The sequence below is a fragment of the Molothrus ater genome, chromosome 5 (assembly GCF_012460135.2).
Source record: "Molothrus ater isolate BHLD 08-10-18 breed brown headed cowbird chromosome 5, BPBGC_Mater_1.1, whole genome shotgun sequence".
NCBI classification, from domain to species: domain Eukaryota; kingdom Metazoa; phylum Chordata; class Aves; order Passeriformes; family Icteridae; genus Molothrus; species Molothrus ater.
Genome location: NC_050482.2, coordinates 1,956,199 through 1,974,281, shown reverse-complemented (window position 1 = coordinate 1,974,281; position 18,083 = coordinate 1,956,199). Strand labels below are relative to the sequence as shown.

Genomic DNA, 18,083 nt, shown 5'->3' with positions numbered 1-18,083 from the left:
AAATGTTACACCCAATAATGTCCCAGTGGATCATGCCTCCAAAAAATCACACTCAAAATTCAAATTCTCCTCAATAAATTTCCAAATTCCCCCTGTCCTCAGATTCCTGGAATTCAGGATTTCATCAGGAGAACATTTCCATAATCCTGTCCTTCATTATATCACCACTAAAAATCGGGGGTTCTACAGCTTGGAAGAAGATTCTGGAAAAGAAATTTGAATAATGAGCCCAAAACTCTTTCTCTTTGTGGGCACTGCTGTGAGAGATGAATAAATTTTAAGGCAAAGTGGATTATTTTGATGATCTGAACCATCCTCTCCTCGTTCCACTTGGAATTCCCCAAGCTGGTTCCTGTTTCCCGCCTGACACCTGGGGTTCCATGAGATCCTACTTGAATTAAAAACCTTCAATTTCTGGAGAATTCTTGTTGAATAGTTCCAATGATTAATTATTTTAATTGTCAAAAAAGAATCATGCTTTGAATGGGTTCCTCCTCAAGAGTCGGGTACCAGAAATCCTCCTCTCCCGGCCCAACAGACTGGTTAAGTTAAGTTAAGTTAAGTTAAATTAAATTAAATTAAATTAAATTGAATTTCTGCTCCTCATGTAGCTGTTGTCACTCTGAGCCACATTTTCAAATGTCACCTGCATCTCTAGGAGGGGAAAACACCCATAATATTCACTGGTGTGTTACCACACAATTACAGAAAAAATCACAAATTGAGAGAGTGAAGAGAAGAACAGGAGATTCAATGTTTTGTGCCTGCAGGACAGGCAAGAATGAAAACTTTCCTGCTTTGTTTTCAGGTCTGATTTGCAATAATAAAGATATCACTGACCCAGAATTAATTATAACCTGATGGAGAAAGAAACATGCAAATGAAGTCCCCCAATCAGGTTCCAAAAAGCATTTTAGGGTGGAAAGGGCAATAATCATTAGCAAGATTTCATTAATGACTCTGGGGTGCTTTCCAGCTGAGCACGAGCCAACATTGGAGGCATCATTTGCAATTGTTGGGGCTGGGCTGATGTTTTTGTGTTTGTATGCACGATTCCTTTGGCAGAAGGCAGAATTCCTTCCTTCCATCAATCCAAAATCCATTAAGCAAATATTTAAACACAGCCCTGCAAAAAAGAAATCTGTGCCTTTAGGTTTTTTTTTGGTTTTTTTTTTTTTTTTTTAAGAAGAAAAATAAGCCAATTTTGTGGGTTTATTTTAAGAAATCTCCATCATTGCATTAATAAAGAAATCTTTGGGGGTTTGTTATTAAAAGAATTCTCAGAGCTGTTGTCAGAGCTGGGAAGGCTCCTGTTTGTGGTGGATAATCCCAGAAAACACAGTCACAATGAAAATTCAAATTTCTGATTATTAAATCCTGGATTTTTCCATCAGGTTATTCAGTAATTAATTAATTCAGCACCATAATGGGGTGTGGGGCACAAAGGTTGATCTCAGTGCCTGCTGCAGCCAAAATAGTAATAATAATAATAGTAATAATAATAATCCATATATATTTATAGTGTCTTGCATCAGATCATGTGGAAGAATTTTCCAAGAATTCCTCAAATATCACAACAAAGCTGCAGAGCAGCAAAAATTCCATTTTTTCAGAGGACAAATGAGGCTGGGAGAAGTCATCTGGGAATGGTGAGACTGGAAAAAGAGCATCCACCCGCCTGTCCCTTCCATGCTTTTCATGGAATCATCTCCTCCTTCCAGTAAAACACGGAAATTTCCCCTTATGAACATGAAATGTGCCCCAAAATCCCCAAATAAAATCGTTTTATCCCAACAGGGATAAAAGCAGTGGGGAGAGAAGGTGCTGGTGAAATTTTCCAGCTCTCTGCTGCCTCCAGGGATTTTTCCTTTGGGCAAGGGGAGGAATTTTGCGTCTCTCATTTGTGGTGCAAACGCCCATCTGCTCCAACAGATTGAGGAAAGGGAGTGGAGCCGTGGACAATCTGTCTCAGGCTTTTAGGGGTGAATGAAAAGCTTCATTTCATCTTCAATTCGAACCAAATCAGCTTTGCCTCATTTCCAGGCTGCTGACAGAATCCTGCAGGAGTTCTCCTCGGGAAAAAACGTCCCTCTGAAGGTGACAAAATCCTGATTTACCTGAGTGCCACCGTGAGGAGCAGCTGGGAAATGAACTCACCTGTTCAGGATGCCCTGGGGCTGCAGAGAGTGGTACAAAAGCTGAGTCCTGTGGTCTTCAGCAGCCACGACCTCTGGAGGAGGAGCCTCTTTATTCACAGCAGCCACCTGGTCCCAAAATTTAGGGAGGGGGGAAAGGAAAGGGAGGAGTGATGGAAATGTTTCCAGGTGGAAAATTCTTGGCTGACCATCAGGAATGAGGATGGGTTTGTGTGGCTGAGGGTCAGGATTTGTGCTGGGCTTGGCTGGGAGAAGAAATCTGGGGAATTAAAGGATGATTGGATGGATGATGGATGGATGGATGGATATGGATGGATATGGATGGATGATGGATGGATGGATGGATGGATGGATGAGGGATGATGGATGGATGATGGATGGATGGATGGATGGATGGATGGATGGATGAGGGATGATGGATGGATGATGGATGGATGGATGGATATGGATGGATATGGATGGATGAATGATGGATGAGGGATGGATGGATGGATGATGGATGGATGGATGGATGGATGGATGGATGGATGGATGGATGAGGGATGGATGGATGGATGATGGATGGATGGATGGATGATGGATGGATATGGATGGATAGATGGATGGATGGATGGATGGATGGATGGATGGATGGATGGATGGATGATGGATGGATGGATAGATGGATGGATGATGGATGGATGGATGATGGATGGATGGATGGATGGATGGATGATGATTGATGGATGGATGATGGATGGATGGATGGATGGATGGATGGATGGATGGATGGATGGATGGATGGATGGATGGATGGATGGATGGATGGATGGATGATGGATGGATGGATGGATGGATGGATGATGATTGATGGATGGATGATGGATGGATGGATGGATGGATGGATGGATGGATGGGGGATGGATGGATGATGGATGGATGGATGGATGGATGATGGATGGATGGATGGATGGATGGATGGATGGATGGATGGATGGATGGATGATGATTGATGGATGGATGATGGATGGATGGATGGATGGATGGATGGATGGATGGATGGATGGATGGATGGATGGATGGATGGATGGATGGATGGATGGATGGATGGATGGATGAGGGATGGATGATGGATGGTGATGGATGGATGGATGGATGGATGGATGGATGGATGGATGGATGGATGGATGGATGGATGGATGGATGGATGATGGATGGTGATGGATGATGGATGGATGGATGGATGGATGGATGGATGGATGGATGGATGGATGGATGGATGGATGGATGGATGGATGGATGATGGATGATGGATGGATGGATGATGGATGGATGATGGATGGATGGATGAAAGGATGGATGGATGGATGGATGGATGGATGGATGGATGGATGGATGGATGGATGGATGATGGATGGATGATGGATGGATGATGGATGGATGATGGATGGATGATGGATGGATGGATGGTGGATGGATGGGGGATGGATGGGGGATGGATGATGGATGGATGGATGGATGGATGGATAGATGGATGGATGGATGGATGGATGATGGATGGATGGTGGATGGATGATGGATGGATGGTGGATGGATGGATGGATGGATGGATGGATGGATGATTGGATGGATGGATGGATGACAGATGGATGGATGATGGATGGATGATGGATGGATGGTGGATGGATGGACGGATGGATGGATGATGGATGGATGGATGGATGAGGGATGGATGATGGATGGATGGATGGATGAGGGATGGATGATGGATGGACGGACGGATGGACAGACAGATAGATGATGGATGGATGACAGATGAATGGATGATGGATGGATGGATGGATGGATGGATGGATGGATGGATGGATGGATGGATGGATGGATGATGGATGGATGGATGGATGGATGGACGGCAGCCAGACACAGCTCACCATCTTTAATGTTGTCAACCTTTCCCTGAAGACAACCGGATACCACACAGGATGCCAAGGCAGGTTCTAATTATCCATTAATTTGCATCCTCTCAGTGCTGGTGAAAGGGGCCAATCTCCAGCCCCTGGGGACTGAAGCCACTCATTCATTGCAGGATGGGCATCAACAAAGTGAGCAAACTCCTGGCAGGGCATTCCTGTCTTGGCTGGGAGCGAGAGCACTCAGACTCCGAGGATTCCCTCCGGCCATCCTGCTGACCACTAACGAGTTGTGTATTTTGGGGCTTCTTAATGCCACACACTCAGAAATTAAGGTCAAGAATGACTGAGGCAATTCCAATGGGGCATGAGACATAAAAATTTCCACAGTGAGACCAATCAGCCTTTGGAATCATCAAGAGGAGGTTGGAACAAGCTGGGATGGTGGGAGGTGTCCCTGCCCATGACAGGGGTGGGACTGGATGGGCTTTGAGGTCCCTTCCAACCCAAACCATCCTGGATTCCCTCCTGCATTCCATAAGATTTCCCCAGGGAAATAATTGGTGGGTTCACCAGTTGGTGGATTCACCAGTGCTGGTCACTTTTAGGATTTGGCTGGGCCATTTTGTAATGCCTGGTGCTTTTCCCAAGCAAGGTTGCAGCAGCCAATCCGTGCCAGGATAATCCACTTCCAGCCTGGAATGCCATGGCTGGAATCATTCAGTACTCAGAATTCCTCATCCCCATATTCCAGGGGAAAGCAGGACGAGAGGAATAACTTAATTTTAGCTCTAATTTGGGCCTTTGCTCTGAATTAGTGGCTGGGATCCTGGTGCACATCAGCTGGTCAAGGGTATCCTGAAGGAAGGATTATTATTATTAATATTATTAATATTGCAAGACTATTCCAAATTCGGTTTGCCAAGAGAAATCTTGAGGTCCCTTTGAGGTCTCCCTTCCAACCCAAACCATTCTGGATTCCGTGGGAATTTCCCCAGGGAAATAATTGGTGGATTCACCAGTGCTGGTCACTTTTAGGATTTGGCTGGGCCATTTTGTATTGCCTGGTGCTTTTCCCAAGCAAGGTTGGAGCAGCCAATCCATGCCAGGATAATCCATTTCCAGCCTGGAATGCCATGGCTGGAATCATTCAGTACTCAGAACTCCAAGTTCTACATATTCAGGGGCAAGCAGGAGGAGGGAAAAAAATAATTAAATTAAATAAATATTTTAAAAAAAAATTTAAAAATCAAAATTAAAACCTAATTAATTTTAGCTCTAATTTGGTCCTTTGCTCTGAATTAGCGGCTGGGAGCACAATGAGTGCATCCTGGTGCACACCAGCTGGTCAAGGGCACCCTGAAGGAAGGATTATTAATAATATTATTAATATTGCAAGACTATTCCACAGTGAGAACCCAACTCACTGAGTGATGAGTCGGACAAGCAGGAATTCCACTTCCAAACTACCCTCCTGATCTAGCCCATGCTCCTGTACATCCATTCTGTGCCAGTGAGACACAGAGCTGCTCCTCCAAATTCAGATTGCCAAGAGAATCCTTGAGGCAAGAGGAGGCACCCTAAAATAACATGAGGAGAGGATTCTGTGGAGCAACTTTTATCACTCAGAAATTAAATTCTGGTCTGAAGCAGCCACTCAGGTTCACTTTTACAGTCCATGGAAAGGAAAAAATTTCATTATTGTATTCAAAATGATATTGAGAGGAAAACAGGCTGGCACGTAAGAATGAGATCAGCGTTTTGGGGAGTTGGGTAAATTACACTCTGGTATCATCATCTGCGTGCTCAGGATGGACAGAGCCTGGCACTAAACAAGAACCCCAACATTTATAAAACTGGGAGTGATGGATTTCCTGCAGGGATCATTTTGAAAGGACAATTCCCTGAATTACAGCAGTTCCAGCATGGCTTGGCCCAAGTGAGAAGGCTCCTGGTTGTTGTGGATGGTCCCAGAAAACTGAGTTACAATAAAAATACAAATCTCTGAGTTACTGTGTCCTGGATTTTCCATCAGGTTACTCAGTAATTCATTAATTCAGCACCAGACAGGGTGGGGGCACAAAGGTTGATCTCAGTGCCTGCTGCAGCCAATATAGTAATAATAAATAAATAAATAAATAAATAAATAAATAAATAAATAAATAAATAAATATTAATGTTAATTTACTTATTATATAATTAAATTAATAATAATAATAATATAATAATAATAATAGTCCAGTGCCTGCTGCAGCCAATTTAGTAATAATAAATAAATAAAAAATAAAATAACATTAATGATAATGCCAATGATGATGATGATGATGATGATGATGATGATGATGATAATAATAATAATAATAATAATCCACATATATTTATAGTGCATTCCATCAGATCAAGTGGAAGAATTTTCCAAGAATTCCTCAAATATCATAAACCAGCTGCAATAATAATAATAATAATAATAATAATAATAATAATAATAATCCTCCACATATACTTATAGTGTATTCCATCAGATCAAGTGGAAGAATTTTCCAAGAATTCCTCAAATATCACAACAAAGCTGCAGAGCAGCAAAAAAAATTCCAATTTTCAGAGGAGAAACGATACTGGGAGAAGTCACCTGGGAATGGTGAGACTGGAAATAGAGCATCCACCTGCCTGTCCCTTCCATGCTTTTCATGGAATCATCTCCTCCTTCCAGTAAAACACAGAAATTTCCCTTTATGAACAAAAAATGTGCCCCAAACAGCACCTGCAGCAACCAAACCCCAGTTCAGGCACCACAGCAGGGAAAGGTTTCCAACCCTACAGAATTCCCCTCAAGCAGGATTTTGGGGGAGGAGGTTTGCTACAGCTGCAAGCCTGGATTTTGTATTATTTCCTCAGAAATTCTGCAGGATGAGATGATGTTTGCTTACCTTTTCTTCCACTGAGACCTTTTTGAGGTCCAGATCTGTGACTTGGAGCAACATGAAAATCGCTGAGAGCCAATAACTGCCTTTTTCCTGAGGGGAAAAATTTCCATTTTGAGAAAAAATACTTCATCTCATCCAGCCTGTATTGAATTCCAATCAGCTAAAATTAAATTTTTGTCAATAAATTGCAAAATAAAAGGGGTTTTTTTACCCTGAAGGGTGTCAAGGCAGTGCCTAACCCGAGCCTTCACTGCTGCAGCAAGAGCTGAATTGTTCAAAAGTTGGTAACCACAACATTCAAAAGGCCACGATGGGAATTTAAAAATGGAAAGGGATTTGATCAGACTTTGCTTAGGAGAAGGAAAAGCCTTTCAGATAGTGGAAAATCAGGAATAGTCTATTTCAATTATTTTTTCTGCTAATTTTATTGTGGGCCACGACAAATCAACCTCAAAAAAGCCAAGAAAAAACAGGCAATTACAAGAAAAATTAAACTCTTAATATTTTTCTTCTTTCTGGCATTGGGAATGAGTGTAAAATTCACATCAAATTCAGAAATCACAAGGGTTGGGATAGGATTGTCTTTGATCACTCAGGACAAATGACCTGCCCACTTCTAGAGACAGAAACTGAGGCTAAAAGGATTCAAACCAACAGGTTTAGGTTCTCATTTTTGGCTCTCTCTTACCTGTAGAGGGTTTTTTAGAAGGTTTAAATCCCTGAGGAGAGGCAGGTCCTCAATCCATTTAAGCTCACTCAGCTCAGCCACCTGAGCAGGGACAGAAACAGAGCATGAATCAGAATCCAGGAGAACTAGGCGGGGAAAATGAACTATTTTAATGCCTGCTCCTCAAACCTGGGCATTGAAAAGAGTCATTCTAAATCACAAAAGGGGTTTACACGTTAACTGCACTCAGTGAGGCACTTCCAGGCACAAAAGGAGGTGACTTGGCTGCTGGCTGGAGCAGCAGGATAATCCACACAGCAATTTCCAAATGCACCTGCACTTTCCCAGCTCTTTCAAATGTCAAACCCTGACACATTTGGCTTTTTATGTGCTGATGTGCTTGAGTGAGGCAGTTCTGCAGTTAAATTCCTGCTCTGGCTGGGTAGTTTAAAAAAAAAAATAAATAAAATCGTTCTAAGAGTTTCTTTTCACTGAAGTTCAAGTTCATCCTACACATCCAAGGACAAAAATCCTGGTCCTTTTTTAACCAAGGATAACCAAGGATTTTTAAACCAAAATCCTGGTCCTTTTTTAATGAAGGATTTTTAAACCAAAATCCTGGTCCTTTTTTAATGAAGGATAACCAAGGACATTTTTTAACCAAAATCCTGGTCCTTTTTTAACCAAGGACTTTTTTAACCAAAATCCTGGTCCTTTTTTAACCAAGGACTTTTTTAACCAAAATCCTGGTCCTTTTTTAACCAAGGATTTTTAAACCAAAATCCTGGTCCTTTTTTAACCAAGGACTTTTTTAACCAAAATCCTGGTCCTTTTTTAACCAAGGATAACCAAGGATTTTTAAACCAAAATCCTTGTCCTTTTTTAACCAAGGACATTTTTAAACCAAAATCCTTGTCCTTTTTTAACCAAGGACTTTTTAAACCAAAATCCTGGTCCTTTTTTAACCAAGGACTTTTAAACCAAAATCCTGGTCCTCTTTTAACCAAGGATAACCAAGGACTTTTAAACCAAAATCCTGGTCCTTTTTTAACCAAGGATTTTTAAACCAAAATCCTGGTCCTTTTTTAACCAAGGATTTTTAAACCAAAATCCTGGTCCTTTTTTAACCAAAATCCTGGTCCTTTTTTAACCAAGGATTTTTAAACCAAAATCCTGGTCCTTTTTTAACCAAGGATTTTTATACCAAAATCCTGGTCCTTTTTTAACCAAGGATTTTTAAACCAAAATCCTGGTCCTTTTTTAACCAAGGATTTTTATACCAAAATCCTGGTCCTTTTTTAACCAAGGATTTTTAAACCAAAATCCTGGTCCTTTTTTAACCAAGGACTTTTAAACCAAAATCCTGGTCCTTTTTTAATGAAGGATTTTTAAACCAAAATCCTGGTCTTTTTTTAACCAAGGATAACCAAGGACATTTTTTAACCAAAATCCTGGTCCTTTTTTAACCAAGGATTTTTATACCAAAATCCTGGTCCTTTTTTAATGAAGGATTTTTAAACCAAAATCCTGGTCCTTTTTTAACCAAAATCCTGGTCCTTTTTTAACCAAGGATTTTTAAACCAAAATCCTGGTCCTTTTTTAACCAAGGATAACCAAGGACATTTTTAAACCAAAATCCTTGTCCTTTTTTAACCAAGGTCTTTTTTAACCAAAATCCTGGTCCTTTTTTAAGGAAGGATTTTTAAACCAAAATCCTGGTCCTTTTTTAACCAAGGATAACCAAGGACTTTTTTTAACCAGATGAACTTGGTTAAAGAAGTCTTTGGTTATGCTTGGTTTAAAAAGGACCAGGATTTTTGTCCTTGGATGTGCCCAGAGGGATAAATCAGGGAATCCAGAGGCTCCAGCCTATTTGGGGTCTCAGTGGTGCACAAAGGAAAGCTGGGCACTCATTAATGGGGTTAATCAAGGTTTGTGTGGCCCAAACCAGCCTGGTTTTCTGCTGAAAAATGGAATTAAAGAATCATTGTGGAAAGGGTTGGGTTGGAGGGACCTTCAAACCCATCCAGTGCCACGGGCAGGGACATCTCCCACTGTGCCAGGGTCCAGCCTGGCCTGGGACACTTGATCCAGGGATGCTCTGGGAATTCCAGCCCCAAATCCAATCTCAGTCTCTCCTCTTTTACTGCAGAACCATTCCCTTTTCTCCTGTCTGTTGTTTTTCCATGTAAAAATCCTCTCTCCATCTCTTTCATAGCCCCTTCTAAATCCTGAAAGGCCCAACTGAACCTAAAACCTCCAGATTCTCCCTTTATCTTTTTAAAGTGCCTAAAATCATAAACCTCAACCCCAGCCTGCTCTAAACTCACTTTGAGATGAGAATCACCCCACCCAGGACAGTTCTGGTGAAGTTAAATGTGATCTGAGTGGATTTCTTCAATAAATCCCAGAATTCCAGCCATCAACAGCTGGAAAATCACTGAGTGTTTACAAACCACACATTTGCAGCTGAACCTGTTGTGCCCATTTTGTAAAAAAAAAAAATCAAGAATTTAAGATCATTCTTAATGGTTGTGAGCTGAACTAACTCCCTGTGTTAATTAATTAAAACTCCTCTTTAAATGATTCTTTAGAAGGCAACATTAAAAAATAAAAAGTTCAAAATAACATTTGAAAAACTCACTGAACAGTTTCAATGACATCATTCAAAGAGGCAAATTTTGATGAGGTAAAATCAAGAGTTTTTCTGTGCTGGAAAGAACAGTGGAAAACAAATAAGGCACTGGAAGTGGTGCTATTAATGTTAATAACAAGCACACCATTAGAGAGTTTCCTGTCTGTTGCAATTGAGGCACCTTTAAATGTCAGGCAGAAAAAAAGAATGCACAGTGACTCGAATTAAATCCACTTGCAAGGAGAGAAAAATGACAGAAAATGTAGGAAATGTTCCACTGCTGCTTTATATTTTTGTTTCCTTAGGTTATCTTTTTTTTCCACACTTCTTTGACGTCAAAGTGATTCATGAATTGATTTTTTTTTTTTTCCCAGTTAAGGATGCTGGAAGATCAATATCGAAATTATTGTGGATATTTGGCTTGGCATTCAAAATTCAAAAGAGTTGGATGGTGCCATTGTATTTCCAGTACAGAAAATTGTGCTGCATAACAAAATCCACTTTTTAACAGTTTTTTTTTTGCGGTTCTGCTTTGCAGGGAGTTTCCAGCTGAGAGCTCAGAAGGATCTGTGGTCATAAAATTGGGCTGGGAGGTATTAACAACCTCCCCTGTGTGGTGTAAGTAAAGATCTTTTGGAATAATTGAGGTGGAAAAGCCGCAAACTCATCCCTGCCTGACCCAATCCTCAGTGAGCGAGAGCACCAAAGGGGCACCTGAGTGGAGAGAAAGCCACCTCAGATATCAAATAAGGGCTGAGAGGACGCCAGCAATCAACATGGCAAACACCAAAAAGAAAATAATTCAGCTTTTCTAATCACTCCTTGCAGTGCTGGAGGATTTTTGGAGCCCTTCAAGGAATTTGTTGTTGAAAAATGAAAACATTCCGTGCTGTTGGAAGGAGCTGGGCTCAGGCTGGTACCTGGTTGTCCTCCAGGTTGATCGCCTCCAGCAGGTCGTGCTCCTCCAAGCCTCGCAGGCTGTTTATTTTATTGTTGGACAGATTGACACACTGCAGATTTTTCAAGCTCTTCAGCCCATCCACCTTCTCAATCTGGTTAAAGCTCTAGGGAGAAGAATGAAAACAGAGAAACTGCAAATAAACCTCTATGGAAAACAACATTCCTGAGGGGGAAAACGGTGTTATTTGTTGGATTTGAGGAGTTTTTGTCATGGAGAATCCTGTCAAAAATAGGACTTAATGCATTAGCCTCATGCACATCCTGATGTGTTAATTTCTGCTGATAAACCCCTATGGAAAACAATATTCCTGAGGGGAAAAAAACAAACCAGTTATTTGTTGGATTGGAGGACTTTTTGTCATGGAGAATCCTGTAAAAAAAAAGGACTTCATGCATTAGCCTTGTGCACATCCTGATGTGTTACATTTCTGCTGATATACCTCTATGAAAAACAACTCCTTTTTGCCTTCTGGAATGTTGTTTGTTGGATTTGAGGAGTTTTTGTCGTGGAGAATCCTGTCAAAAATAGGACTGAATGCATTAGCCTCGTGCACATCCTGATGTGTTATATTTCTGCAGATATATCCCTATGGAAAACAACTCCTTTTTTCCCTCAGGAATGTTGTTTCCCATAGAGGTTTATCAGCAGAAATGTAACACATCAGGATGTGCATGAGGCTAATGCATTAAGTCCTATTTTTGACAGGATTCTCCACGACAAAAAGTCCTCAAATCCAACAAATAACTCTTTTTTTTTTCCTTCTGGAATGTTATTTGTTGCATTTGAGGATCCTTTCTTGTGGAGAATCCTATCACAAGTAGGTCTTTCTGCATTTTTCTCATGCACATCCTGATGTGTTATATTTCTGCTGATATACCTCTATGGAAAACAGCATTCCTGAGGGGAAAAAGGAGTTATTTGTTGGATTTGAGGATCCTTTCTCATGGAGAACCCTGTCACAAATAGACCTTTCTGCATTAGCCTCATGCACATCCTGATGTGTGACATTTCTGCTGATATACCTCTATGGAAAACAGCATTGCTGAGGGGAAAAAAAACAATATTTGTTGGATTTGAGGATCCTTTCTTGTAGAGAATCCTGTCACAAATAGGCCATTATGCATTAGCCTCATGCACATCTTGATGTGTCACATTTCTACTCATGGAAAAAAAGGAATCACCTCTCTCCTGATTAGCTTATCTCCAACTCACCTTGAAGAGACAACAGCAATAAAAAGAGCTCTGACAATTTTTAAAAGCTGATATTGGCCCCAGAACACTCTTGTCACCATCCAGCTCAAAATTTAGAACACAGAGATGCATGGAAAATTATGGAATATATATACATAAATACATTGAATTTCCCTCTGTAATCATGGCTCTATTTACACTTGTGATTACAGAATAAATAATGAAAAAATTAAGGTGGGATAGAGAGGAGACAGGCTGAGGGTTGGGAATGCTCCCCTGGAGAAGGGAAGGCTCCAGGGAGAGCTTCCAGCACATTCCAGGGGCTCCAGGAGAGCTGCAGAGGGACTGGGGCCAAGGCCTGCAGGGACAGCACCCAGGGAATGGCTCCCAGTGCCAGAGGGCAGCCAGGGATGGGATCTTGGCAATGAGGAATTCCTGGCTGGGCTGGAATTGCCAGAGCAGCTGGGGCTGCCCCTGCATCCCTGCAGTGTCCAAGGAAGGACTGGAGCAGCCTGGGATAGGGGAGGTGTCCCTGGAATGAGCTTGGAGGGCCCTTCCCACCCAAACTGCTCTGGGATTCTGGGATTTGGGACACTCAGAATCCATCCTGAGGGATTTTTATGGAAGTTGGGGATGGAAAAGGGAAGGGAGACCCTTCCTGGAGTCCTGAGGTTCCCAGTGAAGCCTCCGGATCCCAAAATCCCTTCCTAGAGAGGAGTCGGGGTGGGGATGGATCCAATCCCAGGCTGGGAGAGCTGGGAATGGAGGGAATTCCCTGGAGAGGGAGACTGGGCTGGGATTTTGGGAAGGGATTCCCAGAGCAGCTGGGGCTGCCCCTGATCCCTGCAATGTCCAAGGTTGGACACTGGGGCTGGAGCAGCCTGGGACAGGGGGAGGTGTCCCTGCCATGGCCGGGGTGGCACTGGGTGACCTTGAAGGTCCCATCCAACCCAAAACCATTCCATGATTCCCTGATTCCCTGGTATGATACCAAAATCTCCCTGGAGTACATAAATCTACAGTAACGCACATCAAGCGAAGGCTCCATTCGCTTGTCAGTGACAGCACAGAAATGTTTAAAAAAATAATAATTAAAACCCCCCAATTTCCCTGTCAGTTCTTCCAGACTTTCCCACACGAAACGCTCCAAATTTCTGAGAACCAACCCTCAGAGTTTTTTCAAACAAGGCCCTGATTTCTCACTGGCCTCCAGATGGTTTCACTCCTCAGGGCCTCACAAATCAGAGACTCATTTCTGCCCAAACTCCAAGCAGGGATAACAATTCCATGCTCATCCCTATCCCACACATTCCCAGATGGCCTCTCCACAGGATTCCTCCTCCATAACCTTGCAAATTTTATTTTTCCATCAGCCTCACCTTGTGCTGAAAGCTTGGAAGCCTCATCTCCTATTAATAAATATTTAGGAACTGTTGAAATAAATAAGCCAGCTGACTCTAATGTTAATCCAGTTGTCTGTCCTTGACATTTTTCCTGACTTTTAAATGTTTAATTAGGCTATTAATAGCATGGAGGCTTCGTTAGACCTCTGGTTAATCAGGTACAGCTCAGAGCTGGAATTGCAAAATGCTGGGCCAGAGGTGCACAGAAAATCCTGGGAACAAAAGGGATTTGGGGATGGATCCTTTAAAAACAGAAAATTCCTAAGGGTCCAGTTCATTAGAGCTGTGCTTCTTATTTTATTTTTTTTCTTTTGCAAACGTGAGTGGAATAAAGGGGTTTTTGGTACAGCAAGGGAGAATTTACAGGTTTTGAAGTGTTCTGCCCAAACTTCAGAACTTTCTGCTCTTTTCAAACTTAAAAAAGAAAAGCTCAAGGGGAGAGAAAGCTGAGAAGAAGAAAGGAGAAAAGGAAGGAGGAAAAGGAAGGAGGAAAAGGAAGGAGGAAAAGGAAGGAGGAAAAGAAGGGAGGAAAAGAAGGGAGGAAAGAGAAGGAAGGAAAGAGAAGGAAGGAAAGAGAAGGAAGGAAAGAGAAGAAGAAGGAAGGAGAAAGAAGGAGAAAGAAGGAGAAAGAAGGAGAAAGAAGGAGAAAGAAGGAGAAAGAAGGAGAATAATTGCTATAATAATAGTAGTAATAATAATAATAATAGCAACTGCATTTTATTCTAATTATTTCTAATTTTTAGAGAAAATGCTCAGCTAAAATCTCTTTCCATCACTTTCCCATGGCTAATTTAAAAAGACAAGCAGTGTTTCAATAGAGATATCAGCACCTCAGAACCCCAAATGAGGAACAGGATCACATTTAATAAGATTTAACTGTTAACAAAACCCCAGCTTTGGACAGAGCAGATTCCCAAAGGAATTCCTGGTGGACCTTTAAACAAACCAGGGATTCGGGGCACACAGTGGTGGAGGGACTTGCTGTGGCTCAAATTTGGAGAAAAAAGCATCAAAGTATTTTCAAGTATTTAGAAAAAAGCTCCTCACTCACACTCCTAGAGCTCCTTTCGGAACATTTCCATGGGATTTGGCCAATTGGAATTCATCCTCCCCGCTAAAAATGAGACCAAATTCCAATTTATTGCCACTGAGAGCTCCTGGAGGTATCATAGATGTGAAATATAATTTTTATTTGAATATATTATTCAAAACATGCTAAATGTGAACACCTTCCCTGAATCCTGCAGCAGCCAAGGGCCAATCTGAGCTGGTATTTTCTACATCCAATTTTACAGAATAGAAGAAAAACCTTTAAATTTTTTAAAGGGATTGGAAAAAGAATATTCCTATTCCTGATAAGGGATTCATCCACTTCACTTCAAATATTTATGTGGGTGCTTAAAACTAATGTAGCCAATAGGAGCACTATATAGGTTTTTTGGGATTTATTTTTGAAGTCCCATTAAATATTTTTCACTTCTTATTACAGAGTAAAAGCTGTTTTAAAGCAGCCTGTTGCTTTTGGAGCCACTGGATTGCATTAAAAATAGGTTTGGGTTGTGCAACATTTGCATTATTAATTTTGAAAATTCATAGTATTGCAGATATCTCTGATAATTCGTTATGTAATTATCTTCATATTGATAATATTTATAAGAAATTATGTAATAATACTTATGAAATATGATATAAATTATATATAATGTATATTATACGTAATTTATAGAATATATTTGTGTCATAAAAAAGATTTTATTTATAAAATATGTAGTATATAATATATATTACATTTATTATATATTAGATGACATTATATAATGTATAACATATAATATAATGTATGATACATTATATAACATATGATATAATATATTATATAGAATGTCATATATTATATATCATATATTATATACCATATATATAAAATATATAATACACTATATATTATATTATAATATATTATATAATATTATATATTATATATTATATATTATATATTATATATTATATATATATATTATATTATATGTAATATATAATATATAATAAAACATTATATTATTAACCATAACATTATATTATATAACATAACATTACATGACATTATATAATATAAAATATAAAATAATATATAATATAAAATATATAATATAAAACAATATATATAATATTTCTTATCCTCATATTTATAATATTATATTTACTATTTATATCCAGGTACTGCTCTCTGGATAAGAGCCAGTCAGGAAAAGCATCAGAATGCAATTTTTCTCACCAGATTGAGGACTCTGATGGGCAGATTGTGCAGGCCCCGGATGGCAGCGAGCCGGTTGTGTGACAGTCCCAGCTGGGTCAGGCTGTGACACTCCTCCAGCCCCCGGATCTCCTCAATCTCATTAACTGTGCAGAGCTCTCAGGAAAAACAAAGGAGCTGAACACAAAACCTGAGCTGTAATGAGGTGATAAATTAACAAAATGGTTTTATGGGGTGGGGAGCTGGACAGGAAAGGATTTATCCTGAAGGGGTTTAAATCCCACTGCTCCTACAGAAATTATTCAAGTTTTTATTCAAGTTATATTTTTATGGGGTTATTTTAGTTTAAATTATACCTGTTGTGTCCTGGCCATCTGTCCTGAGAGGAGAAAGTGTATTTTAAATTAACATCATAGATAAAAACAACAGCACAAGTAATTAGAATTCCTCTCAGGGAACTTCAGCATTACCAGAACTCCTCAAATTCCCTAAACAAAGAACCTGTGACAACAAATCCAGCTCCAATTCCTCCTTGGAATGGATGAAGTGAGAGGAACCTGACCCTGGATCTGCCCAAAATCAGGTAAAACTCTGGGACTCTTTGGTGACTGGAGTTAGGCAAAAGTTTGAATAAAGAAAAATTAAAGTTTAAGCCACAAGCAGCCATGTGAGGCAGCAAATTGCTCAGCCCTGACTAATAATAAATTCATTTTTAGCCTTTTCATGACTCACTATAAAGCTTTGTCACTTATTTTTGGCCAAGTTGTGTCTCTCTCTGTGTGGACAATTCCTCCCTTTAGAAAGCTCTCAGGTGTGCACAAAAAAAAAAAAAAAGAGAAAATGTCCTGACCATGTGCATCAAAATTCCCTAAAAATGGTGAGGAAAGGTGAGTCAGTGTCACTGGGAAAGGAATGGGAAAGGTTTCTGCTTCTGCAGGAGATTTCAGAGAGGATTTTTCCATCTCTGATTCAAAATGGGATTGTTCTGCCTGGTGAGGAGAGTTCGACACAGATTGGTGCCACTGAATTCTCAATTTCCAACCCTGCCCTCATTTTCCTCTTTTTTGGGGGTTTCTCTTGTGTGTATGAAAACATTTTAATCTCCATTTCACCAAAGAGGAAATCTGAGGCAGCATGAAAAAAATCCACCAAAAATCCACAATATCAAAACCTACAGATCAGCTCCACAAAACAAATATTTGATTTTATATTTTTTTTAATTTTCCCCCCTTTTTCATTTTGCTGGAGGGGTTTTTGCAGAATGATGGAAAATTAAGACTGTAAAAAAAAGAGTGTTTTGGTGCCATTTTTGACAGGATTTGTGTCACCTGCAGGCTTTGTAAAGTGGGAAGAACACAAATAAATAATATTTTTTTAAAATAAAAAACTACTTTAATAAATAACATAATATGATATCATATATATTATATTTATTTATATAATACATACTATAGTTATTATATATCTTTATTTTAGATAGATTTATTTTAATATATATAATTTAAATTTTATCTTTAAATTATATATAATATATAATATTATACTTATTATATATTATATATTATTTATTATATATTATATATTATATATATATAATTATATATAATTGTATTATATATATTCATATAGTATATGTTATATTTTAACACCATCACTGCTGAAGTAAATTAAGCTCAGTCTCAGCACCAGAATTACAATTTTACCTCAGCTTTAAGGACAAAACTGACATGAAGGGGAAAATACAAAGAAAACTGGAATTTATTTGAAGAAATAGCAAAAAAAAAAATCAATTTTTCTCCCATTTGGGATTCCCCAAAGGATACAATCCAGCAGGAGCTTGGTAAGTGAGTGGTATTCTGACAAATCTTTCATTTTTGGGATGTGATTGTGTGAAAAATCTACTTCCTAAAGGAAAAAAAAAAAAGAAAAAAGAGAGGAATTTGGGGTTATTTCTTCAGCACTTACTCTGGCTGGGAGTTTGTTCCACCCTCCCACCACATGCA

General features: G+C 39.7%; 1 protein-coding gene across 1 annotated transcript in view; it reads right to left on the bottom strand.

Annotated features, from left to right (window-relative positions):
• Nucleotides 1-18,083, bottom strand: part of LRGUK (leucine rich repeats and guanylate kinase domain containing) — a 57,996-nt gene that overhangs the window by 33,569 nt on the left and 6,344 nt on the right. Inside the window, exons 5-10 of the mRNA XM_036401777.1 lie at nucleotides 17,904-17,985; nucleotides 16,102-16,226; nucleotides 11,192-11,335; nucleotides 7,658-7,738; nucleotides 6,973-7,059; nucleotides 2,158-2,264 (exon numbers count right to left, since the gene is read on the bottom strand). Of these exons, the coding sequence (XP_036257670.1) occupies nucleotides 2,158-2,264; nucleotides 6,973-7,059; nucleotides 7,658-7,738; nucleotides 11,192-11,335; nucleotides 16,102-16,226; nucleotides 17,904-17,985 (626 nt within the window). The remainder of the gene's footprint in view (nucleotides 1-2,157; nucleotides 2,265-6,972; nucleotides 7,060-7,657; nucleotides 7,739-11,191; nucleotides 11,336-16,101; nucleotides 16,227-17,903; nucleotides 17,986-18,083) is intronic.